Genomic DNA, 26,571 nt, shown 5'->3' with positions numbered 1-26,571 from the left:
CGACGGAAATAGAGGGGGGGGGGGAACAAGAAAATTACATTTTCCTGTCTGGCGCCACCATTTTTAATTTTAAAAATATTTTAAAATTATATTTTAAACCTACTCGGTGAGCTCTTTCCAACGGTAGATAATAAGATATAGGTTGTCAAAAAAATTTTACCACCACCCCATTTCTTAAACAAATTTTGTCAACAATGATCAATATGGTATATGTTGGCTCACATTATGTACAAACCCATGCAAAATTTCAAGTCAATAGATCGAGTGGTTCGGGAGATACACTGCTGTGACAGACGGACAACTGAGTGGCATTTATTTTTACTTATTATTTTTAGGGTCCGTAGTCTAACGAAGGATTTTTTTGTATTGTGGCCCCTGTACGGGAAAAGGTTGGACACCACAGCAGTAGAAGGTGAGCCAGAACTCATTGGGAATACCCCTTGATCTGCTCACTGTTGACCAGCGAGATTTCACCGTATGTGGGACAGGTGGTCGGATAGGTTTTACCAGGTACCACTAAGTTGTACAATGTTAATCGCTTTAGATCTCTTAATTCGCGCAGCAGCACTAATTGCCTGAAGGCCAGAAATGCGAACAGTGCGTACCGAGTTAATTCTCTCCTAATCTGTTCACTATATGAAAATTTTCTTCGCTCAATAGAAAGTATTTTAAATGAATTACTTCCAAAGGGAATTCAAAATGATTCGCTATAAAGGACTTCGTTAAACAGAGGCCCAACTGAGTAATTTAGAATTATAAAAATGGTTATAGTTTTATATAGAAAATATCTTAACAATAGACAGTGAAAAATGCAAATTAATTAAATAATTTTAAGCTTATTTGAATAATAGGTAAACACATGAAAAAAAATTTATGGAATATTATAAATTTTGAAGTGCACTGCATCCTAATGTCACTGTTAATAAAGGTGCCGGTACGCCGTACCGTTGCGTACCGTCCCAAAAAAAGCACTGCTAATGTTAATGTTGACTACGCACTCAATATAGTTTGGGAATTGTTAAACAACAACACTTTAACGATTAATCAGACAAAATTACCTAAAAAAGAAATTTTCTATTTAATTAAGCTTCTGCTTGAAGCTAATTATATTTCTTTTGAAGACAAGATATACAAGCACATTTTTAGATTACCTATGGGTCCGAGCCTGAGCAGCCTTAATAGCTGAAATCTATATTGCTAACATTGAACACTTGTATTTAGCACTGTTCCTCCCCGTATTACTTACTACGGAAGATATCTTGACGATGTACTCATTATAACCGATTATTTACTACTCAGGACATTCTACAGACATTTAACAACATTCATACGAGATTACATTTTATACTGGAGGAAAAACATCAAGAAACAAAATCTAAAAATTTCTTAAATTTCATCCTTACACGAGATATGCAGAAAATACAATTTAGTATTTAACAAAAACCCACCAATACTGGTATGTTGCTTCACTACAGTACTTACAAAAAATCCATCTTATAAAAATCCATTTTACTACTTACAAAAAATCCATCGTGTTTGACCAGTTCCTTACCACTTACAAATATTACTGCTTAACCCACCCTAGACTTGGAAATTGATATACTGACCAACAGATTTTTTATTATTATTATTATTAGCCATATGGTGCAAGGAAGCCTGAGGCTTATACTGCACCAACCAAAAAAAAAAAATTTCTGATTTTCCCAGAGAGAGAGAGAGAGAGAAGTAGAAGGGAATCACCAAGAAAGAGAAGAATGATGATATCCAGCTCAGGACCCTGGGTGTGCCAAACCCATGCTCACCAGACGTGAGAGGCTATGCACTCTTTATTATTAATCAAACTAAAACTAAAAATAGGTCAAAAAAATATACTTTATTTCCATCCTGTACATTGAACAATGGTATAAACAACTTAATAAATTCTTTAAAGATACTGAATTTAAAACTGTAACCAGACCTATGCAGAAACTCCATAATATACTGAGAAATCACACAGTTCTTTCTTCTTTCTCGGTACAAGTAAATGACCTTGTTTGTAATATTTCCTGTGGTCAGTGAAATTCATCGTATCAAGGCTTGACTCAGTGTACCCTAGATTTACATCTGAAGCAACACACCGCTTCGGTCTGTGCATCATGCGCAGCTGCATTGGAATTGGCTTTTCATGCTGTCAATGAAAGTCATACATATTTTCATATTTACATATTGTCATACATTCCATTTAATGAAGCAAAATTTCTGAGCATACAACACAAATTGGAAAACTGCTAGCTTAGGGAGGGATTCACAGACTAATAGATTAACAGAGGTGGAAGTGATTCTTGCGCTGCTTCTATTAGAATGAACAGCAGCCCGAAAAACAAGGTGCTGGTTTTTCAAGGATTGCTAGGAGTCATCATGGAACAAGTAAATAACTCATGGGCTGTGTTAGGGTAACTAAGAATAAGAACAGGTGCATGTACAAGGGCTGTTCCAAAAATATGCAGACTGAGATCATTGCTCTGAGTCTGAGTCACTTGGGAGGTTGGTATGGATCTCCTTCTTGAAATAGCATCCTTCACATTCTGTACACCTTTTACAGCAGTTCACTAGCTTCTGAAACACATGTTGCAGCCCATTTTCCGAAAGGCGTTGCAGGATAGCGGATGTGGCAGATTTAACTTCTTCATTTGTGTTAAATTTTTTCCCTCAGCTGTTTTTTGAGGCTCAGGAAAGCCCAGAAATCGCATGGTGTTGAGGTCTGGGCTGTATAGAGGGTGGTCTAGTACAGTGGTCTTCAAAGTGAAGTGCGCAAGATGATCCTTGGGGTACGCAAGATAATCCTCAATAAAATCGTGAGGGCTGTTTTCCACACTGATATATCATCTAGATATAATACATTATATCTAGATAATAAAATCTAGATATAATGCATACCATGTAAATTATTTATAAATAAAACAAATAGTATTGCATTACATTTACTACACTTGTTACATTAATGATTTCGTATCATTTTGTACTTGAACTTCAATTTAATTTTGTTTTGTATTTTTGTGATCTTTTAAAATTATACGTGATTGCCTTCCACGTAAATGATTTATAAATAAAAAAAATATTAAACTTATATATTTAATTTTTTATTCCAGGGTGCACAACCAAAAAAGTTTGGATACCACTGGTCTAGTGGTTGATCACCAATTTTTGCTAAAGCTCACATTGCTGGTTGTGCGACATGTGGCCTAGTGTTATCTTGAAGAAGAAACCATTCTTGATTAAGCAGCTTGGTTCTTTTTTTGCGAATTGCTCCTTTGAGGCGAACTCGCAATGTTTTAGCATAAAATTCTCCGTTTACGTTTTGTTTCTCGGACCCAATTCTGCAGTATTCTTCTGTGGGCATCAAAAAATAAAATCAAAATCAATTTTTTTGGAGGTGGTGAATCGGTGTGTGTTTCCTTATGATTGACTGCTGTTTGGACTCTGGATCAAAATGTTTAATCCAGGACTCGTTGCACATGATTTATTCAAAAAGTCAGGCTCTTCTTCCACCTTGTCAATAAAGGCTTGACAAATTTCAATGCAGTGTTCTTTTTGTTTTGCGGTAAGATCACGCGGTACCATCTTGCGCAAACACGTGACATGTTGCGATGAGTCTTTACAATTTCGTGATATCTTGCTACACCGAAATTCATCTGAATTGCCAGATCATGAATCGATAAACGTCTATTTTCTTTCAATGACACTTGCGCTTTCCCAATGTTTTCATCATTAACTGAAGTTGACGGATGCCTGCTTCTTTGTTCATCTTGTAAGTTCTCCCCCCCCCCCCCGTCCTTAAAAATGGATCCACCATTTAAATACGGCCTTTCTGCCCAAGACTTCTTCACTGTATGCTTCTTGAATTATCTCACACATTCTGATCACTTTTGCCTATATTTACACAAAATTCAATCTTGATTCTTTGTCTAATCTTTCTCATCCCCCATCGAAAAAAACACACTTCACATAAACTGTTTCAAGGAACACAAAAATGAATACTACGTGATACGCTTGCACAAACTAACTAAGAAAAGGTGGGGGAACAATGCTAGACCACAAACTTGTCACTTGTTTCCATGACAATGAAGCAGTGTTGCCAGTCCACGTATTTTCGGAACACCCCTAGTATACTTACATGCACACTAATCCTAGGAGTATAGTAAATAAATTTGATGAATTTGAAGTGCTGGTCAAGATATCAAAGGTGGATAATGTTGGGATATCAGAGACATGGTGTCACTCAGATATAAGGGATGCAGAATTGGAATTTGAGGAGAGTACATTATTTACAGAAAGGACAGGAAGGGAGGGGGTTATGCTGTTAGTTAAGAAACACAAAATCTAAGGAAGTGCATCCAGTTGACATAGATGGACAGTGCAATGTTCAGTCAGTTTGGTGTGACATAGGCTCTGGACAAGCAAAAATGTGGGTAGGAGTTTGTTATAGGCCTAATGACTGAGTACGATGAACAATTATACAGAAAAATAGAGTGGGCCAGTCAACTAGTGTCTTATAATGGGGGATTTTAACTTCCCAGATATAGACTGGAACTTGTGGGTTGGTCTCTTGCACACTAGCAAGAATTTTGTGGATTTATTTGTTGATTGTTTTCTACAGCAACATGTTTGAGAGGCAACGAAAGGGACTAATACTCTTGATCTGATTATTAGCTGTGATTATTCATGCATTAAGAATTTATAGATAAAGGAACCATTAGGTGGCAGTAATCAAATATTCTCATGTGGGATTTACTTAAAGATTTAACTACTATCGGGGCTAAAGGAAAGGTTTTTGCTTTCGGAAAAGTGACTACAGCGGTATTAGAGATTTTTTAAATTCTATACAATGGGACCAACTGATGATGTTACCAACAGCAAATTCCAGATGGGACGCATTTAAGGAATTAATCTTAGAAACTACTAGGCTTTTCATACTAATTAAGAAATACTGTTCATGGTTTAGGCCCAAATGCATGTCAGCTGAACTAATGAGACTCTTGGCAGAGAAAAAAAAATGCATGGGATGCATATAAATTATCAGGCGACACAGAAGCCTATGGTAGATATAGGCTAGTCTGTAATCAAGTCACAAAGGAGGTTAGGCAAGCAAAGGCAGATTATGAGAAATCTATGGCAAAGATTGCAAAGAAAAACAGCAAAGACTGTACTTATATAAACTCTAAAAGGGAAGGGATGAATCAGATTGGACCACTTGATATCAATGGTTTGACAATAGATGATCCTGCTCAGATAGCTGCCAAACTGAATGAGTATTTTGCATCTACATCCACACATGAGGAATTCTATAGGGAAGCAGAGAAGAGCTTATTAAACTCAAAAAAGGAGCTAAATGATTTTGTAATAACTGAGAGCAAAGTGGAGGAGAAATTGTTGAAGTTAAACATAAGAAAGGCACCTGGGGTGGATGGAAGCTATCCAGTTATATTAAAGAAGGTAGCAAAAGAAGTAAGCAAACACTTAGCCATAATTGTGAGAGCATCAATAGACTTAGGGCTTGTATCCTTGCACTGGAAATGTGCAAATGTATCTCCAGTTCACGAAGGGGAATCAAAGGGTGACACGAGTAATTACAGACCTTTTAGTTTAACTTTTGTTCTGTGGAAAATAATAGAATCAATGGTTAAAGAAGCAATGCAGGATCATCTAGACAAGACTGCAGTAATATTTCAGACACATATTGGTTTGTTAAGGGGAAGTCTTGTCTTACCGATTTGATTGGATACTATGATGTGCTCACAAAGGAACTGGATGCAAAAAATTATTTTGATATCATATTTTGGATTTCAGGAAAGCTTTTGAGACTGTTGGACATGGAAGACAACTGTACAAATTGGAGCAGTATGGCGTTAAGGGCAAGTTGCTACAATGGATAAAAGGATGGTTGAGTGGGAGAAGACAGAGTGGTAATGGAAACTGCTCTTCATGGACTAATGTTCTTAAATGAGTCCCCCAGGGTTCAGTGTTGGGCCCATTGTTGTTTTGTATATTTATCAGTGACAATGATGAAGGTATATCAGGCTTAATGTCGAAGTTTGCAGATGATACAAAGGTTGGTAGGATTGTTAATGACAGTATGCTACTTTATCAGGATCTGGAAAAGTTGGATAGATGGACTGAGAAGTGGCAACTGAAGTTTAACATTGACAAATGCAAAGTACTTCATATGGGTAGCAGTAACACCATAGACATGTACCAACTGTGTGGTGTTACATTCAGGGTAGTGGAGAATGAAAGAGACCTGAGGGATAATTGTGCAGTCAGATATGAAGTTTTCTGAGAACTGCAGACAGGCTGCCAGAGCAGGACATGGAGTTTTGTCAATGATATATAGGAATTTTGCTAGCAGGGATAAGGAGGTGATTATCCCCTTGTATAAGGCAATGGTCAGGCTACACTTTGAGTACTGTGTACAGGTCTGGAGGCCTCATTTTAGAAAGGATTAAAGTTGCTAGATAACTAGTACAGAGAAGGGCAGCACGGTAAGAGTGGTGAGAGGAACAAAGGGGTCCTCTTACCAAGAGAGGCTTAATTTCTGCAAGTTGCAGCATCTGGAGAATAGGCACCTGCGAGGTGATCTGATTAAGGTGTATAAGGCCTTGAATGGTTTGAGCAGGCTCAGTGCTGATGGGATACTTCTGCTTGCTCAGATTAAGAACCTGAGGAAGACAGTTGTAGAATAGATGTGCGGAAATTTGCCTTTAGCCAGCGAGTAGTTGATTGCTGGAACAAACGTCTATCTGTTGTGGAAATTGATAGTTTAAATAAATTTAAGGCTGAACTAGACAAACGTTTAGAGTGAATGGATGGGTGAAATAGGAAGGTTTTTTTTTTTTTTGGCTAATGCTCTATAAGTTTGCTTTCTTGCATCGTATGCCTTAGCTAATGCTAATTTCATATTGAAACAATTTGTATATAAAACACTATAAAGTTGTGCTTTGTTTGGTTAGATGTATGGGATTGTATGATTTTAAATTGCTGCATCATTTTGTAAAGATCCTGTATTATGAAAAATCTATATATTTTACAAAATTTTAATACATTTTTTCAGAAGTTTAAGCTTTTGTATTCCCTGTGCATTAATCATGTCCTCTATTTCCCTCTGTTGTCCTGAATAATCTGAAGTCTGCTGTATTTATGATTTTACCTGGAAGTGTAGATAACAAAAATTTCCTAACTGAATATGTTGTGTAATTATTGCAAACATAAGTTTTAACCATTTTAATGGTTAAAACATTTAATTAAATTAAATTTTCTTTATACATTTCTCTAGGTACTTAGTTTTAGACATTGCTGATACAGTCACAATGAATATCATCCAGTTTCTCCCAAAAGTAAGTAAATACATTTCCAACTTCAAATGTTTATTATTTTTATACATTAACTTAATTTTTAATTATTTGAAAATTGTACCTGACTGAATAACTGAAAGGAACGAAACCTTTCCATTCATAAAATTTTAGATATTGCAGGAAAAAAATAATTGAGTACTGATTGGTTTGATATCTGTTATTTAATTTTATTCTGTTTAACTTGTTATAAATTTGGTGACACTAAGCTGTCACCAAATTTATAATGACATGTCAAACATACTGGACTTTTAACATACTTGGTTTGTTTATGCACACAGACATTTACATGGAATCAGCATACATTAACAATTTGATTACCCTAACTCATACCTGCTAACTATTCTTGAATGTTAGATTGCAAAATACTAGTTTTGGCATGGAGATGAAATTGAGACCTTGCTCCCCCAGATTGACAGTGGGGTGAAAAAAGCCCAGAAAACGGCTCCTTCCATCTCCAGTAGTAATATGCCTCAACTTCAGTTGGTGCAAAGTGGAAAAATTACAGCCGATTTATTGTTTGCCATGTTCTATTATGCCATCTGTTGTCCTTAATAATTAATTTTTTTTGAAATTGGAGTAAATTCTCGTGCCTGATTTATGATACATTAATGGTGAGGACCCTGTAATTACCATTACATGGTCCTATTTATTCCCATCCATATTTCAAGTTATTGTGTGTGTGCATTTGTGCACACACACTACTCTTTTAATGTTTTTTCTATTTATTTTTATTTGATTTACTTTTTATCATTTAATTACAATCAGTTACACCTAGTGCCAGGACTACTTTCTACATGATCTATTACAAAATATGCTGCTATCCAACATTAATAAGACATAACTTAAGTGTTCTGAAGTTGATGAGTTGATGACCTCTTTTTTGACTTTAATTTTTTGTTAGATACTCTGTTAACACTGTGCAGAATTTTAATAATTCCCATTTAAAATATTAATAATTTTTTAGTTTCATTGTGAGTAGTGTTTAATGTGTTAATTTAGTCAGTATGAAAAAATAATTGTATCATGGAGGAATTCGATAAATTTCTCACATGTGATAAACAACAAGATCGCTAAGCTCCATTTTTGCTGCCATTATTAGTCACTATTCGATGTGTAGTTGTACATTAAAAAATAAGCGTTATATTGTTTACCTGCGAGAGAGAGAGAGAGTCCATGTCCTAAGATATTAATTATTGTTTTATTATGTATAATTGTACATATATGTGAGAGAGAGAGAGAGAGAGAGAGAGAGAGAATCCATGTTCCGTTCTGCAAACTTCATAATTAAGTGTAAAAATTGCTTTTGCTAATTATGCTCTGTGAGCTGGTGACCTGCTTGACATCACTTTAGAACAGCAGAGAATGGTAAGCAGAAAATGCCCACTGTGAGTATAACTGAAAAATATACGTTGTTTACAATTACAAAATTTTACCTTGGCTGTATGGAATTAAATCTGTGTGCGTGTACATAAGTCCCTATTTACAGAAAAGGTTAACCATGGAAGCTGATTGAAAGGAAAATCATCATCATTATCAGCCATTTTCAATCCACTGCAGGATGAAGGCCTCTCCAGCAACTTTCCAGTTCTTTCTGTTTTGAGCACTGGCATTTACTACCCACAAACTCATGAATTTCATCTATCCATCTCCGCATTTGTCTTCCAGGTTTTCTTCTAGCTCCTCTTGGATACCATTCTGTTATTTTCTTAGTCCATCTGTCATCATGTCTTCGAGCTATGTGTCCTGCCCAAGACCATTTTAGTTCTTTAGTTTTGATAAGAATGTCCTTTACTTGAGTTTGCTGCCTAATCCATGTGTTTCTCTTCTTATCTAACAGTCTGATTCCCAATATATGATTTTTTCCATACTTGTTCATCATTACTTTTGTTTTAGCCATATTCATCTTTAGTCCAAAATCGTTACTAACTGTGCATAACTGATTAAGATTTTCCTCTAATTCTTTGGGATCGTGGCTTATGACTATAATGTCATCTGCAAATCGTAAATGGTTTAGGTACTCTCCGTTCACATTGACTCCTTTCTGCGACCAGTCTAATCTTCTGAAAGCTTCCTCAAGGGCAGCAGTAAACAGCTTCGGAGATATTGTCTCCCCTTGTCGAACTCCTTTCTCGATTTTAAATTCTTACTGTCTTTGTCTAGTCTAATAAAGGAGCTAGCACTCTCATATATTTTCTTCAAAATCATAATATATGGGGTATCTATGCCTTGTCCTTCCAGTGCCCGAAACATTGCCCTATGCTTTATGGAGTCAAATGCCTTTTCATAATCCACAAATGCCAAGCATAATGGTGTTTTATATTCATTTGCTTTCTCCATTAGCTGTGATATTACGTGAAGGTGATCCATAGTTGAGAATCCTGTCCTAAAGCCAGCTTGCTCTTTCGGTTGATTCTCATCAAGTATTCTTTCTAATCTGTTAGTAATGACCCTTGTGAACAACTTGTAGATGTGGGATAACAAGCTAATTGGTCTATAATTTCCAATTTCTGATTTATCTCCTTATGCAGCAAAACTATGGTTGCATTATTCCACTGCTTAGGCATCACACCTTTTCTAATGCACTTTGTGAAGAGCCTTGCCAGTTTTTGTGTTATGTCTCTTCCTCCCAATTTTAACAACTCTACGGTAACTTCATCTTCCCCCAGGGCTTTCTGATTCTTCATTTTCTTCAATGCATGTTCTACCTCATCAGGAAGAATATCGGGTATGTCGTATATGTTGCTACTTTGCAATCCATCTTCCCCACTGCTGGCATCATTCCCCTGCTCCTTGTATAATTCTCTATAGTAGTCTTCTGCTATTTGAATTATGCCTTTTCTGCTGTTTATCAGTACACCATCGCTATTCTTCAGTTTCAGTATCATTTGTCTTTCTGTATTACTGCTCATGGCTGCTAATTTAAATCCTTTGTTTTCCCTTATGCTTGTTCTACTTTTCTTGTGTTAAATCTTCTTATGTCTTCTCTGAGTCTCTTTCTAATGGCTTTGCATAACTCAGTATACTCAATTTTCTCCCTCTCAGTGTTTTTCTTGCTTTTCATTTGTTGTCTTCGGTTCATCATAACAAGTGTTTCTTGACTAATTTTTTCTTCTTTGGATTTCTTTTTTCCTATAGGTTTTTTTGGGCTTTATCACTTTCAGAAAGTTGTAATATTCCTCGTCGATATCTTGGTCCTGAGCAGTCTGCAGAAGCTCAAACTTGTGTTTAAGTTCCAGTATATACTGCTTTTTCTCCTCTTCTGTTATCTCAAAGACCTTTGTATTATTTACTCGAGTCAGTTTTTTCCTTTCCTTTCCTACATCTATATCAAGTGTATATCTTACCATTCTGTGATCACTTCCAACATTTACCTTATTCAGGACGGTAACATCATTCACAATATATCTTCTGTTAGTGAGGATGAAGTTGATTTCATTAGTAGTTAATCCATTTGGACTCTTCCGTGTCCACTTTCTGTTCACCCTTTTCTTGAAAAAAAGTGTTCATTACTGACAGTCCTTGAGATTCTGCAAATTCCACAAGTCTTTCACCTCTTTCATTTCTCTCACCAATTACAAAATTTCCTATAGTTCCCCCTTTCTGCGCTGTTTTGTCTTTTTCCAACCTTAGCATTGAAGTCCCCCATAATAATAGTGTAGTGGGTTTTCTGCTCATCTAGAAGACTCAATTTCGGTGTACATTTCTTCAACCTCTTCATCATCATGGCTCAATGTTGGTGCATAAATTATTATAATCTTTAGCTTGTACCTCTTAGAAATCTTGAGTATTAGTCTTGACATCCTTGGTGATGTACTTTTGAATTCCAAAATGTTATTTTTAAAATCTTTATGGATCAGAAACCCAACTCCACCTTCACTCCTTTCACTGTTTTCATTGGTGTACAGCAGATTTCCACTTGATAAACTTATAAGTGATTCATTTCTTCTTCTTGTTTCAGCCAAACCGATGATATTCCAATTCACATTTTCTAATTCCTTTTCCAGCTCTAATATCCTGTCTTCACCGATGAAAGGAAAATATCACACATAACTGTATGCTAAAATAAATAAAGACACAACATTTCTGAAGGTCACAACCATAAAACAATTTGCACTTTCCGGTTTATTGGGCTTTTCTGTTTGTGCATCTAATTATAAACAGGTAGTAAACTGAATGTTATTGCATTTGCAATAACCCTGATTTGGATTGTGTGAGTTTTTATGTTATTATGGTGAAATGTGTTCCCTTCACTGAAATCTTCAATCATTTAAGAAACATAAATTTTCAGAATCTGCTCTTCATTCCTATTTACTTATTACAATGATGAAGAGAAAGTGACCAACGGAAAGTCCAAGTGGTGGCAGTGCTAGGAAACCAAACAAAATTGATTTAGAAATGAAGATGAAAATGATTAAGAAGTAAGAAGCAGGGCAAAGTTTGACATCTATTGCATGGGATCTATCGCGAAGTTTGTCATCTATTGCAGTCTCGTTGCTTCAACAGTGAATGCTATTTCAAAGGACAGTGCATGTATAAAAGAACATGTTAAAGGATCAACGGTGATCACGAAACAGCATTCAGGTGCTATATAGAAGATGGGAAAGCTATCAATAATATGGAGGGGAAATCAGATTCAGAAGTGAGTTTCCCTGAGTCTAATGGCCATTCAAGCAAAAGCAAGAAGCACAGGGTTGTTAAAATTAAAGTATCCCTATGTAGAGGGTTCTGGAGGGAGTTTTAAGGCTCATACTGAAGAGAAATTTCGACAACAGGTACAATGCGCTTAGCATTTATTGAGGGGAAAAATTAGTTACAAAATTTGTCACTGTATGTCGCATATCTTAGTTAGGATTATGAAAATAACATAAGTTATTTGCATAATCATAAGTTATTGCCACAGCGCCACTACTCAGCTCTACTGTACTGTATAAAAATTATTATTATTTTTTTTTTATTTCACCACGGGGATTTTTATTTTTTATTTCCCCCCCTCTCTGTAGTGGGCCCCCCAGAGAAATCTGGCCCACCTTTTGGCAACATCAGGTGGTTCAGAGTCTCATATTGAGACAGTACGTGCTCCATTGGGACTGGCACACCTTCCCGTGGTGTGGGCTAGTACCCAGAATCATCTGTCCAGGTGACTGATGCTTCTGGGTAGCCAAGAGGCCAGAACATAACAACAGAACACACATAATACACACAAACCTACGTCACACACACATCTGGCCCATTGGTAGTGATACTGTTCTTCACAGAGATACGAGGTGGAGATGAACTTGCGTTCTAGGAGCTCTTACAAAAACTCATGTCCACACTTACTGTATAAAAGCAAAGCAGTCTCTTCCAAATCATACAGTAGATGTTTGCCTGCACTACAGCAGCAAAGCCAACAATATTGCAGGAAAAGGTGCTATTAGTGAAGCTATGCTATCAGAACAACAACAATGCAGCTGCGGCTATCGGAGAAAATTCAATGTCAGAAACGCATAAGGCTTGGACCTATGACTGTTTGTGCTGTCCACAAAATGATTGCGAAATTTGAAGCAACAGGACATCTTGGTGTTCGACCAGGTAGAGGTCAAAAATGAGTGAACTCCTCTCGTGTTGAAGATGTGACTCTGGCTGTCGTGGATTTATCAAGTCAACCTCCATGTGGTAGCGCAAGTGTGCCAGCTGTTTCTCGTGAAGTGGACATGCCGTATACCACCGTAAGGCTAGTAATGTGTCAGGTGTTGCAGTACTATCCTTTTACAAGATGCACATGCTACAGCAAAGCTAAAGCATGGTGATGCAGATATTCATTTCACATATGCACTTCAGTTTCTGGCACGAATGACAGTGGATATCACTTGGCCATGGAACATCCTTTGGAGTGATGAAGCCCACTTCTGCTTAAATGGACAAGTGAATATGCACAACTGTCACATTTGGGCAACAGAAAACCCTCGAGTTATCCAAGAGGTCCCGTTGCATTTTCCACAAGTGACAGTGTGGTGTGGATTTACGGGCACATTCGTGATTAGGCTGTATTTTTTTGAACAAGTAACACAGACTGGACCCCGCACCTGTTCCGTCACTGGACAGCGATATTATGAAATGATGGAAAATTTGACTTATGCAGAGTTCTGTGGAATGCAACCCTTACATAAGTCGGGGAGTGCCTGTAATGCATAATGAAAAAAAAAAAAAAATTAGACAGAACTGTTCATTTCTAACATGGTGGTATGTGATAAAATCTTTGCTGAACTGTAAATATGAGATGCCGATGAATGCCATAGCAAATTCAGTTACCACTGATCTCTCATTGGAACCAGTGGCTCTCATTATTACACCCAGCCATCCATCAGGTTTGTAGCTCAAGTGTTTTCAAGCTTTACAACACTTTAATAGCAAAGAAAGTTTCATTTTCAGTGAATTGAGCAACTTTCAGTCAAAAGAAAAATAAATAAATCTTGTATGAAAAAAAAAAAAAAAAAAAAATTTACTTAAAATGCAACGTGTGTTCAAGAGAAAAAACATAAAAAGCTTTATTATACACATTCTGTTATTTTTTCTTGTTTACTTTCAGGTGATTCTTTAAAAACATTCTGAAAAATTAAGTGATTCTAATTATTATTTTTGCAGAATGATCATATAAAATTTTACCTTGAAACATGGCCATAGCACGTGCAGAAGAACTAGCCCCAATGGAAAGAATGCAGCTTACCTAACTTTTGCATGTAAAGCAGCTTTGATTGAGATTAAAGTTACTGCTTGGAAATATTTTAATAATAGCTCTTCATAGGGAATAAAAGTTAGCACTTTGGTATCTTCTTGTGCTGTTCAAAAAACTTGATGCATCATTCTGCTGTTGCTGATTTGTCCTTCGTAAAAGGCCATAGCAATACAGAAAGAAATTAGCTCTGACTGAAACACAGCCATAGCAGATGCGGTGAGAGGAAGAGCTCTAATGGCACATAAAATTCAGTTACATCAGAATGTCTGAATTTAACATTTACTGAATATGGTAATGCTTTTAGTAAATAAAATGAAACATCATTTATCAAATTTGCATGTCAACCTAAAAAAATTACACACAAAAAAAAATGATTGTAAGATCAACAATGATTTGGTAGGTAGGTGCAGCAATTCTAGTGACTCTCTTCAGTGAACACATATAATAGGAAATTAACACGGTATCTTATTTAGCACATAATATACGGTTATAATACTGGCCAACATGACTTTTACCTCCACTGATATTATCAGCTAACTGCAGTCAATTTTTCTCCCTATATTTTGAAAATAATTCTTAATTTTACGTCACATCAGTTTCTACACATACAGGTTTTGTGTTTATCCAGAATAAATATAAATTACTACAATTTAGGGAAGTAGATGTGACAATAATCTGTTGTATTAGCAGCAAATAATGTTTGCCTGTGCTCATAAATGTCAGTAATGTTGGGGAAGGTTAACACATTCAATCTTGTGTATCTGCCTCCTATTTCTTTCTTTCAGTAAGCAAGTATGGATATTTATCTGCATGTCTATTGCATATCATTTGTTTCTTCAGCATTTTACATTGCATTGTCAAAATTGTTTAAGCAGAAGCAAAGAAAGTGTCTGGATCACCCTGACAATTTATGCTGTGTACGTGTGGGGTTTACAACAGAAACTCAGAGGAAGAAAACCTATAGTATTACTTAAACGTGTGTATTCTTTGTACTGTGGTTGCAAAATTGGTTATCTGAACAGAACTTGGGTTCCATTATGTGCTGTATTACCTGCACCACAAATCTGTGGTGCAGGTAATACAGCACATACAACTCGCTTGCTAACTGGAAAATTAAAAGTATGCATTTTACTCCTCCTGTGGTGAGGCAAGAACTATGCAAATGCATTGATGGTTGCTATTCCTTCATGACAAAAATATGAGAGGCTTCAGGAAAAGCAAGTGCATCATCAGCTAGCCTAACATATCATCCGCAATAAGGCCTGGTCCATATAACGAAGACCTGCCGATACCAGATCCTTAAAAGGAAGCAGAGATGAATGTTGCAAAGATTTCTATATTCATCAGTTCTTGCATTGCACGCTTTGTTGGACTATTTGCTTCAACAGATTTGGACTACCAACCAAAAAATTATAGTGTGGCACACTTAAGAAGAGTTGAATGACTTGGTAATTTAAACTTATATAAAGAGCAAGCAGAACTCCTCAGTTCTTTTTTGTGCATTCCACTTTCCAGTTTGAGAAAAATTGCTCTGCTCGATCAGCTTCAACTTCTCAAATATCCGCTACCAATTCCATAAATGCCGATCTCCAGGTAATTCTCCAGTGGGGCAAAGACAACTTGATTGATTTCAATTCTTCTAAAACTCGGTCTTGTCTTATATCTCGCAAAAATTCTTCTTCTGCTCCTATGCTTATCTTTGGTGACACTCCGATTTCTAGGCAAGATGATATATCTCCCTTAGGGATTACCCTGACTTCTAATCTCTCTTGGCACAAGCACATTACAAATATTGCTTCCTCTGCTTCTAAAAAACTTGGTTTTCTCTTTCGCTCTCGGCGTTACTTTTCTTCCAAACAGCTGTTCACTATGTACAAATTGCAAATCCGCCCTACCATGGAATATTGTTCCCATATCTGGGGATGGTGCCCTCAAAACCTCTCTCAGGCTTCTAGATTCCATTCAGAAGAGGGCAGTTAGGTTAATTAATGATTCATCTCTAATAGAGTCTCCACTCGCTGTCTCATAGACGTACTGTTTCTGCTACATGCCTCTTCTACAGATACTTCCATGGGCACTGTTCTTCTGAATTGGCTTCTATAATTTGAGCTCTCTCTTTCAAAACAGTCCGAACACGTGCAGCCACCAGCCGACATCCATTTACTATCCAACTTCAAACTCACAGAACCAACTTTTCATCTTCCTCGTTTATTCATTCAACTGCCGTTTCCTGGAACAAACTTCCTTCATACGTATTTCCTGAAAATTACAGTCTACAGAAGTCCAATGTCAACAAATATCTTCTTTCGTGTTCTCAACCTCCAACCCAAGCACAGTACTAAGTATTATAGGTTCTAATACCTCTCGTGTTTGGGGTTCTCATTAAAAAAAAAAAGCGGAAGTTACTTGAAGCAGGAACTAAAATTACAGTGTGTATTGAAAATATCACAAAATATTTTGCTATGGAGGACTGTATGTGTTTCTGTAAAGATATTAGTGGTCTTCTGAACCAAACCCTCCAGCATATGACAGCACAACAAAACAAATGGCCCTCAGTCCCCAGCAGCTTTCACTCTCCCTCTTACGGCAGCGAGAGGATCAGAGTGGAAGCAGAGGGTGCTAAGAATCTCTGGGTACGACCAGGCTGCCATGCACGGAAACTAAACTTGGCCTGTTATAACGTAAGATCACTCATCGGTGAAGGCAGGATATTAGAGCTGGAAAAGGAATTAGAAAATGTGAATTGGAATATCATCGGTTTGGCTGAAAAAGAAGAAGAAATGAATCACTTATAAGTTTATCAAGTGGAAATCTGCTGTACACCAGTGGAAACAGTGAAAGGAGTGAAGGTGGAGTTGGGTTTCTGGTCCATAAAGATTTTAAAAACAACATTTTGGAATTCAAAAGTACATCACCAAGGGTGTCAAGACTAATACTCAAGATTTCTAAGAGGTACAAGCTAAAGATTATAATGATTTATGCACCAACATCAAGCCATGATGATGAAGAGGTTGAAGAAATGTACACCGAAATTGAGAGTCTTCTAGATGAGCAGAAAACCCACTACACTATTATTATGGGGAACTTCAATGCTAAGATTGGAAAAAGACAAAAACAGTGCAGAAAGGGGAACTATAGGAAATTTTTTAATTGGTGAAAGAAATGAAAGAGGTGAAAGACTTGTGGAATTTGCAGAATCTCAACGACTGTCAGTAATGAACACTTTTTTTCAAGAAAAGGGTGAACAGAAAGTGGACACGGAAGAGTCCAAATGGATTAACTACTAATGAAATCAACTTCATCCTCACTAACAGAAGATATATTGTGAATGATGTTACCGTCCTGAATAAGGTAAATGTTGGAAGTGATCACAGAATGGTAAGATATACACTTGATATAAATGTAGGAAAGGAAAAAACTGACTTGAGTATATAATACAAAGGTCTTTGAGATAACAGAAGAGGAGAAAAAGCAGTATGTACTGGAACTTAAACACAAGTTTGAGCTTCTGCAGACTGCTCAGGACCAAGATATCGACGAGGAATATTACATCTGAAAGTGATAAAGCCCAAAAAACCTATAGAGAAAAAGAAATCCAAAGAAGAAAAAATTAGTCAAGAAACACTAGTCATGATGAACCGAAGACCCGAAATAAAAAGCAAGAAAAACACTGAGAGGGAGAAAATTGAGTATACTGAGTTATGCAAAGCCATTAGAAAGAGACTCAGAGAGGAAATTTAACAGAGAAGAATTTAGGAGAAGATTTAACACAAGAAAAGTAGAACAAGCATTCAGGGAAAACAAAGGATTTAAATCAGCAGCCATGAACAGTAATACAGAAAGACAAATGATACTGAAACTGAAGAATAGTGATGGTGTTCTTATAAACAGCAGAGAAGGCATAATTCAAATAGCAGAAGACTACTATAGAGAATTATACAAGGAGCAGGGGAATGATGCCAGCAGTGGGGAAGATGGATTGCAAAGTAGCAACACATACGACATACCCAATATTCTTCCTGATGAGGTAGAACATGCATTGAAGAAAATGAAGAATCAGAAAGCCCCGGGAAAAGATGAAGTTACTGTAGAGTTGTTAAAATTGGGAGGAAGAGACATAACACAAAAACTGGCAAGGCTCTTCACAAAGTGCATTAGAAAAGGTGTGTGACGCCTAAGCTGTGGAATAATGCAATCATAGTTTTGCTGCATAAGAAAGGAGATAAATCAGAAATTGGAAATTATAGACCAATTAGCTTGTTATCCCACATCTACAAGTTGTTCACAAGGGTCATTACTAACAGATTAGAAAGAATACTTGATGAGAATCAACCGAAAGAGCAAGCTGGCTTTAGGACAAGATTGTCAACTATGGATCACCTTCACGTAATATCACAGTTAATGGAGAAAGCAAATGAATATAAAACACCATTATGCCTGGCATTTGTGGATTATGAAAAGTCATTTGACCCCATACAGCCTAAGGCAATGTTTTGGGCACTGCAAAGACAAGGCATACATACCCCATATATTATGATTTTGAAGAAAATATATGAGAGTGCTAGCTCCTTTATTAGACTAGACAAAGACAGTAAGAATTTAAAATCGAGAAAGGAGTTCGACAAGGAGACACAATATCTCCGAAGCTGTTTACTGCTGCCCTTGAGGAAGCTTTCAGAAGATTAGACTGGTTGCAGAAAGGAGTCAATATGAACGGAGAGTACCTAAACCATTTACGATTTGCAGATGACATTGTGGTCATAAGCCACGATCCCAAAGAATTAGAGGATAATCTTAATCAGTTATGCACAGTTAGTAAAGATTTTGGACTAAAGATAAATATGGCTAAATCAAAAGTAATGATGAAAAAGTATGCCACAGAAAGGGAAATAATGATTGAAGGAGCAGTAATTGAAAAGGTGGAGTCATATACGTATCTGGGACAAGTTATTAGCTGTAATAATGATAAATGGCTGGAAGTCAAGAGAAGAATAAATTTTGGATGGATAGCATTCAGGAAATATAGTCACATACTGAAGAGCAATGTCCCACTTTGTCTGAAACGTAAAATAATGAACCAATGTATACTCCCCACCATGACTTATGGAAGTGAAACTTGGGTACTCACCAAAAGAATGGAAGAGAAGCTGAGAACTACACAGCGAAGAATGGAACGAATTATATTAGGTATCAAACACATGGATTAGGCAGCAAACTCAAGTAAAGGACATTCTTATCAAAACTAAAGAACTAAAATGGTCTTGGGCAGGATACATAGCTCGAAGACATGATGACAGATGGACTAAGAAAATAACAGAATGGTATCCAAGAGGAGCTAGAAGAAAACCTGAAGACAAAGGCAGAGATGGATAGATGAAATTCATGAGTTTTTGGGTAGTAAATGGATGTCCAGTGCTGAAAACAGAAGGAACTGGAAAGTTGCTGGAGAGGCCTTCATCCTGCAGTGGATTGAAAATGGCTGATGATGATGAACAAAATGGGAATTGAACACAATCCTAATGAATGCCTGTATTTACTGATGCCTCAAAATGAAGTTTAAAGGCAGTTTTGCTGCACAATATAAATGCATACTCATCACTTCCTCCTTTATACTGTTGGCTTGAAAGAAACATGACAGAATTTCCAAGGTTCTGGGTGCAATAAAGTACCATGAATTACATGGAATGTCTGTGGTTATTTTAAGGTAATTGCATTACTCGTTGGTCTACTGCAGCAGTTCCCAACCTGTTTTGACTTGCTAACCCTTTTCAACATAATATTTTTATCAAGAACTACTAAGCCTATATTCTCTGAAATCTTATAATAGTTCTGAATTTTTATTATAAAATATTTCCAGTACTGTGTTTTCAGCATTGCTCTTGTTTGAATTCCGCTACTCTTTCTCGTTAACTCTCTGATTTTTCTATGTGCCAAATCCATCCAACCTTGTTGTTCAAGCGCTTCAATCTCTTGACAGTTCTCTGCCCACCACTGTTCTTCTGCCTTCCTACATTCTCTATCAATTTCATTCTTCAATCTACGATAAGTTCCTTTGATCATCATTTTTTTGGCCTCTCAGTTTTTTCCTTAAACCCTGCATTTGCTACCATTATTCTCTCTTCTGTACAAAACTCCAGTAAGAGTTGACCTCTTATGTTTCTCACATCTAGCCCAAAATTCCCCAGTCTTTTCTTCTCTCTCTCTCTCTCTCTCTCTCTCTCTCTCTCTCTCCCTCCCCCCCCTCCCTCCCTCCCTCCCACATCTACCAGTGCTCTCACCACTGCATTCAAATCCCCATAATTATCACGTTGTCTCTTGATCTGGTTTTCCGTATTAATTTCTCCGACTGTTCTGTTCTTATGTCTACTCTACTAATTCTTCAGCACTATTTGAGGTTGAAAATATCTGCTACCAGTGCTCTCGTAAATCTTCTTGTCAATTATTGCCACACCTCCCTGTCCGTCACTACTTCCAGAGTGCACAACTTTATAGTCTCCGCTTATAAATTCTCCCACTTCACTCCATCTTGTCTCCACCACTTCAAGCACATCAATACCATTCCTGTGCATCTCTTTTGACCCTCTCCAGCTTTCTACATTTCAGTGTTGTTCGTAAGTTCCATGTCCTGATTCCACAACAGGGATTTCGCATGTTAGTATTAGTAATGGCCGCATTGTGCAAGAAAGCCTATTATGGCTTATGCTGCACCAGCAAAAAAAAAAAAAAAAAAAAAAAAAACTAATAATTAATAAAAGAAAAGGAAATTTAAACCTATCATCCTATGCGATTCCCTCACCTGAAGGTACTATCCAGATAACTTTTGAATTTCCCCAAACTGTCAGCCTCTACCACCTATGTAGGCAACTTATTCCAGTAATTTGTAACTCACTGGCTAAAATAAAACTTCCTGCAGTCCAATTTAAACATCCCCCCCCCATTACTTGAATTTGTCCCCCCTAGTTCTAGCATCATTTATAATCTTGAAGCCCCTCGACGTGGGCACCTGTACGTGGTGAGGGGACCTCCCAGTGACGCTGCTGGACTTCCAGACTAGCATCACTGGGATCTAACGCCCATACCTTGGTTCCAGGGTTACATCTTTGGAATCCGGCGTGTGCAGCCGTGCGCCGCGACCCGTGGAAGCGGAAAGGGGGATCCTGGTGGTTGAGGGGCCCAGCCTTAATACACCACTTTGGCCCCTGCTTCGACAAGACGGGCGGTCCCGGACCGGCTCGACTGGGATCAATCGGCGGGTGGTTTTATACTGCTAGGGTCAACTGCGTTCCAATAAGTCTCCCTCCCTTTGGTCCTGGGACGGGATAAAGACTTATTGGTAACGTGGGTATGGTGTTCTAAGCGAACTCGGCGTCCCATTCGTGTACGCAGTACCTGCTAGTTCACGAGTGGGCGCCCCCTCGTAGGGCTCCGTGGTGGGTGAGGTACTTAGGCATCAGACATTTTTTCTTTACTCCTATGAGTAATTTAAATTCTTCTTCTGGGGCCCCAACAAGGCCCCTACCTAATCGATCGTCGGAAGAAAGTGAGAGCAATTCTGCTAAAAGAGCCAGAACTGAGGAGAAAACACCATCTGTGACACCGCTTTTCCTCATTCTCCATTCCACCGGAGAGCAGTCAATAGGGAAAATGTCACCTTTCTTTATCCAGAAAGGATTAGAAGGGATGGCAGGTTCACCCAAATCCGTAAAACGGCTGCGTTCTGGAGATATTCTTATTGAAGCATCGAATATAAATCAAGCAGAAAAAATTTTGAAAGCCACATCTATAGGGGGAATACCCATTATTGTAACCCCTCACAAAACTTTGAACTCTTCACGAGGTGTCATATCAGAGTGGGATCTCCTTCATGTTTCTGAAGAAGAGATCTGCTCTGAATTAAAAGAACAAGGAGTAACAGCTGTCAAGCGAATATCTATGCGTAAGGATGGGAATCTTGTCCCTACCCGAGTTCTCATCCTAACATTCAACACCCCAAGGCCTCCAAGTTCCATCAAGGCAGGGTACTTAAACTGCCCAGTGAGGATTTATGTTCCAAACCCACTGAGGTGTTTTAAATGTCAAAAGTACGGCCACTCACAAACAGCTTGTCGTGGTAACCCTGCCTGTGCTCGATGTGGTGCTAAAGATCACGAGAGCAAGGAATGTATAGCTCCTAAGCCTAACTGTATTAACTGCCAAGGAGAGCACCCTGCATACTCTCGAGCATGCCAGCGGTGGAAGGACGAAAAGGAGATACAAAAGTTAAAAACGGAGCTTAACATCTCCTACCCAGAGGCTAGAAAACGCATACAACCAATAAATAGCGGGAAGCCTTCATATGCTCAGAAGGTTTCTGCGAAGTGCACTATCGGTACACAAACAGATATGACTATACCACCAAGAGAGTCATTCACGCCGATTGCCCGCTATTTATTGAGTTCACAAAAGCCCACCACAAAAACACAATCAGCTGCTACTCCAATATCCGTACCTCCTAGTGCCCCACCACTAACAAAACCAAGTGGTAAAAAAGAGCAACCAAAATTAACAGAATCAATGGATGTAGAGGACAAGGAGGTACCGGACGATTCAGTCTTGCAACTCTTCGTGGAGGAAGAAATGGACACCGGACAGCGTCCATTCTTCCCCAAAAAAGATAAAGCCAAGACTGATAAAATTAAGCCCTCAGCACCTCGGAAGCCGCCTGATGGACCCACCAAGCCAAAATAATGGCTAAATTCCTACAATGGAATTGTCGTGGATTCCGGCGAAATACAGATGACATCAAGGCCCTCCTGCAAAAGCACGAGCCAGTTTGCTTTTGCTTGCAGGAGACTTATCTAAAGGCAAATGATGATCCCACCATGCATAACATCACAATCTTTCGTAAGGATAGAATTGCGGATGGTCCTGCTCATGGAGGAGTGGCTATCCTTGTGAATAATCAGACTCCAGTTCAGCCCTTGCTAATTACAACCAGCATAGAGGCTGTTGCAATTCGCCTTACAGTGGGATTTCTATTAACGGTCTGCTCTATTTATTTGCCACCTGGGACTGATATCTCCCAGGAAGACCTTGATGATCTTGTAACGCAGTTGCCTCCCCCTTTCTTACTTCTCGGGGATTTTAATGGACACAATACCCTGTGGGGTAGTGCTAACATCAACGGAAGGGGACGAGTCATAGAGCGTATGCTCAATGACAATGACCTTTCCCTTCTAAATACTGGAACAAACACCTTCTTCCACATGCCTACCCGTACTTTTTCTGCCATTGATCTCTCTATCTGCTCCCCTTCTCTACTCCCTTCACTCACTTGGGAAGTGGAGGAGAATCCATACGGAAGTGATCACTTCCCTGTGATAACCTTGTTACACAGTGGGAGACCATGTCTTCCCTTCAGGTTACCACGGTGGAAGATTGATCAGGCTGACTGGACTGCCTTCCAACATCAGGCAAATTTTGATCGTAGCACAGTCAGTCAGGAGCCTATCAATGATGCAGTTAAGTACATCACAGAAAATATTGTCCAAGCAGCTGCGAATGCTGTTCCAAAAACATCTGCCCGGTTTCCACCATTTCCCAAACCATGGTGGAATTCACAATGCACAGCAGCCAAAAAGGCTCAAAACAAAGCGTGGGGGATATTCCGTCGATATCCTACCACGACCAACCTTATAGCCTTTAAACGTGCACGAGCCAAAGCACGCTACATCCGTCGTCAGAGTCAAAAGGAATCGTGGATCCGTTTTACATCATCTATTAACCAGTCTACCAACTCTAAGGTAGTCTGGGAAAAAATCCGGAAAATGAAGGGTAAATACACAGCACACCCCTCATCGGTCCTTGAATATAATGGATGTACTATTGCAGACTCTACTGCAATAGCCAATGCTCTTGGGGAAACATTTTCTAAGATCTCTGCAACGTCATCTTACTCCCCAGAGTTTCTGGTCTTAAAGTGCAAGACTGAAAATCAGGCCCTTAAATTCACATCGAAGGGTTCCCACCCATATAATGGGCCATTTACTATCCACGAGCTAAAAACAGCACTTGCCCATACAAAGGCTACCGCTGTTGGACCAGACAACATCCATTATGAAATGATCAAACATCTTTCACCAGAATCCATGGACTGTTTGCTTTTCATGTATAACAGAATCTTCCTTGAAGAGCACTTTCCGGATACCTGGCGCAAGGCAACTATACTTGCTTTTGCTAAGCCGGGAAAGGATCCTAAATGTCCAAAAAACTATCGTCCTATTGCTCTGACCAGCTGTCTGTGCAAAATATTGGAGAGAATGGTCAATGCTCGTCTCTTATGGTATTTAGAATCGAACGACCTTCTCTCCCTCTTTCAGTGCGGCTTCCGAAGAAACAGGTCCACACTGGACCACTTAATTAGACTGGAAACATCAATCCGTGATGCTTTCCTAAAAAGAGAACACTTGGTGTCCATCTTCTTTGACATGGAAAAAGCGTACGACACAACTTGGAGATTTGGTATTTTAAAAGACCTTTACAATCTCGGTCTGAGAGGCCACCTTCCCATTTTTATTAAAAACTTTTTATCCTGCCGTTATTTCCAAGTTCGTGTAGGATCCTCCCTTTCACGGCCTTTTTACCAAGAGGAGGGGGTACCGCAAGGATCTGTCTTAAGTGTTACGCTTTTTGCCATTAAAATAAATTCTATTTCTGAACAACTTCCTCCAACTATAAACAGTGCACTCTATGTCGATGACTTCAGCATATTCTCTCAATCATGCAATATGAGGGTTATTGAGAGACAACTGCAACAAGCTATTGACCGCGTTAACACCTGGGCCACGGCCAATGGATTCAGGTTCTCACCGGAGAAGACCGTTTGCGTCCATTTTTGTCGCAAACGTAACCTCCACCCTGAGCCTGAATTACGACTTGGACAAAGCACCATTCCAGTTGTATCAGAGGCGAAATTCCTGGGACTCATTTTTGACAAAAAGTTGACATTTGTTCAACACATTCGTCAGCTACGTACGAAGTGTACGAGAGGGCTTAACATCCTCCGCTCTCTCTCTTCTACCTCTTGGGGTGCAGACCGATGCACTCTTCTACGTCTGTACCGTGCACTTGTACGTTCAAAATTGGACTATGGGTCTCAGGTATATGCATCTGCCAGAAATAGCGCTGTTCGTTGGCTTGACCCCGTCCATCATCAAGCCATCCGCATTGCTACCGGTGCTTTTAGAACTTCGCCTGTCCAAAGTCTGTACGCCGAAGCAAATGAACCATCTTTGTCGCTTCGGCGAATGCAGTTGTCTCTGCAATATGCCTTCAAGCTGAAGTCCCTGCCGGACCACCCCACGTGGACATCCGTTTTCGAGCCACGATGGGAAAATCTTTATAACACACGACGCAATGCCAATCGGCCATTCGGCATTCGTGTTCAAGAGCTACTCAATGAGCTTAACATCTCGGTAGACAAGGTTGCTCGATCATCACAGGAGCCCCTTCCACCCTGGCATGCACAAACACCAGCATGTGACTTCTCGCTCAAACTTGCGACGAAGTCTAATACTCCGCCCTCTGTCTACCTTCAGCTCTATTCACAACACCGTGCAGAACATTCTGACTTCTTGCCAGTTTACACAGACGGCTCGAAGTCGGAATCATATGTAGGATCTGCTGCTGTTTTTCCAGATAAAACCATATCAGAGCAGATACCTGTTAACTGCAGCATTTACACTGCAGAGCTGCATGCCATAGAGTTAGCTCTAGATCACATAAGAAAACACCGTTACCAACGGAGTATTATATATGCCGACTCAATGAGTGCACTACAGGCTTTATCAGCGATGTCACACACCAATCATCCAACCCTGTCCCGAATTCAGCAGATAATATACAGCCTCGATGCAAGCGGATTCGATATCCGCTTCTGCTGGATCCCCAGTCACATCGGGATTAGAGGAAATGATTTGGCTGACACTGCAGCCAAATCGACAGCCCTGACGGATAATCTTGACCTGTTAGTCCCCTATACAGACTACAGGCAAGTGATCCGTAGTAACCTGCAATCTCAGTGGCAAGATTCGTGGCATCGACTGATTACTACAAACAAACTATGTCGAATTAAGCCTGTGATCCATCCTTGGCGGTCCAGCTTTCGCAGGGATCGCAAAGAGGAAGTTGTTCTTGCTCAGCTCCGCATAGGACACTGTTATTTGACACACTCCTTTTTGCTGAGGGCTGATGACCCTCCTATGTGTGAGCAATGCGACACCGTTTTAACCGTCGAACACATTTTATGTGATTGTTCTAGTTTTATAAATGCTCGTTTTACTGCTTTTACCCATCTGACTGATCCGTATACACTCAGTCAGATTTTAAATGACAACGACAATGTGTCAGCAGTTTTTAAATTTTTAAAGTCGATCAATTTGTATACAGTCATATGAAATAAACAATTTGCTTTTGTCATTGTACTGATTT

The 26,571-nt window shown here is 38.8% G+C and overlaps 1 protein-coding gene across 1 annotated transcript in view; it reads left to right on the top strand.

The window, feature by feature from the left end:
* LOC150088557 (serine/threonine/tyrosine-interacting protein-like) overlaps positions 1-26,571 on the top strand; it is a 187,368-nt gene that overhangs the window by 92,731 nt on the left and 68,066 nt on the right. The window contains exon 5 of the mRNA XM_090370231.1: positions 7,310-7,370. Within this exon, the coding sequence (XP_090226357.1) occupies positions 7,310-7,370 (61 nt within the window). The remainder of the gene's footprint in view (positions 1-7,309; positions 7,371-26,571) is intronic.

This window comes from Mastigoproctus giganteus, chromosome 3, assembly GCF_048544385.1.
Source record: "Mastigoproctus giganteus isolate SK-2022 chromosome 3, ASM4854438v1, whole genome shotgun sequence".
NCBI classification, from domain to species: Eukaryota; Metazoa; Arthropoda; class Arachnida; order Uropygi; family Thelyphonidae; genus Mastigoproctus; species Mastigoproctus giganteus.
Note: the sequence above shows the minus strand (reverse complement) of the source record. Positions and strands in the feature narration are given on the sequence as shown.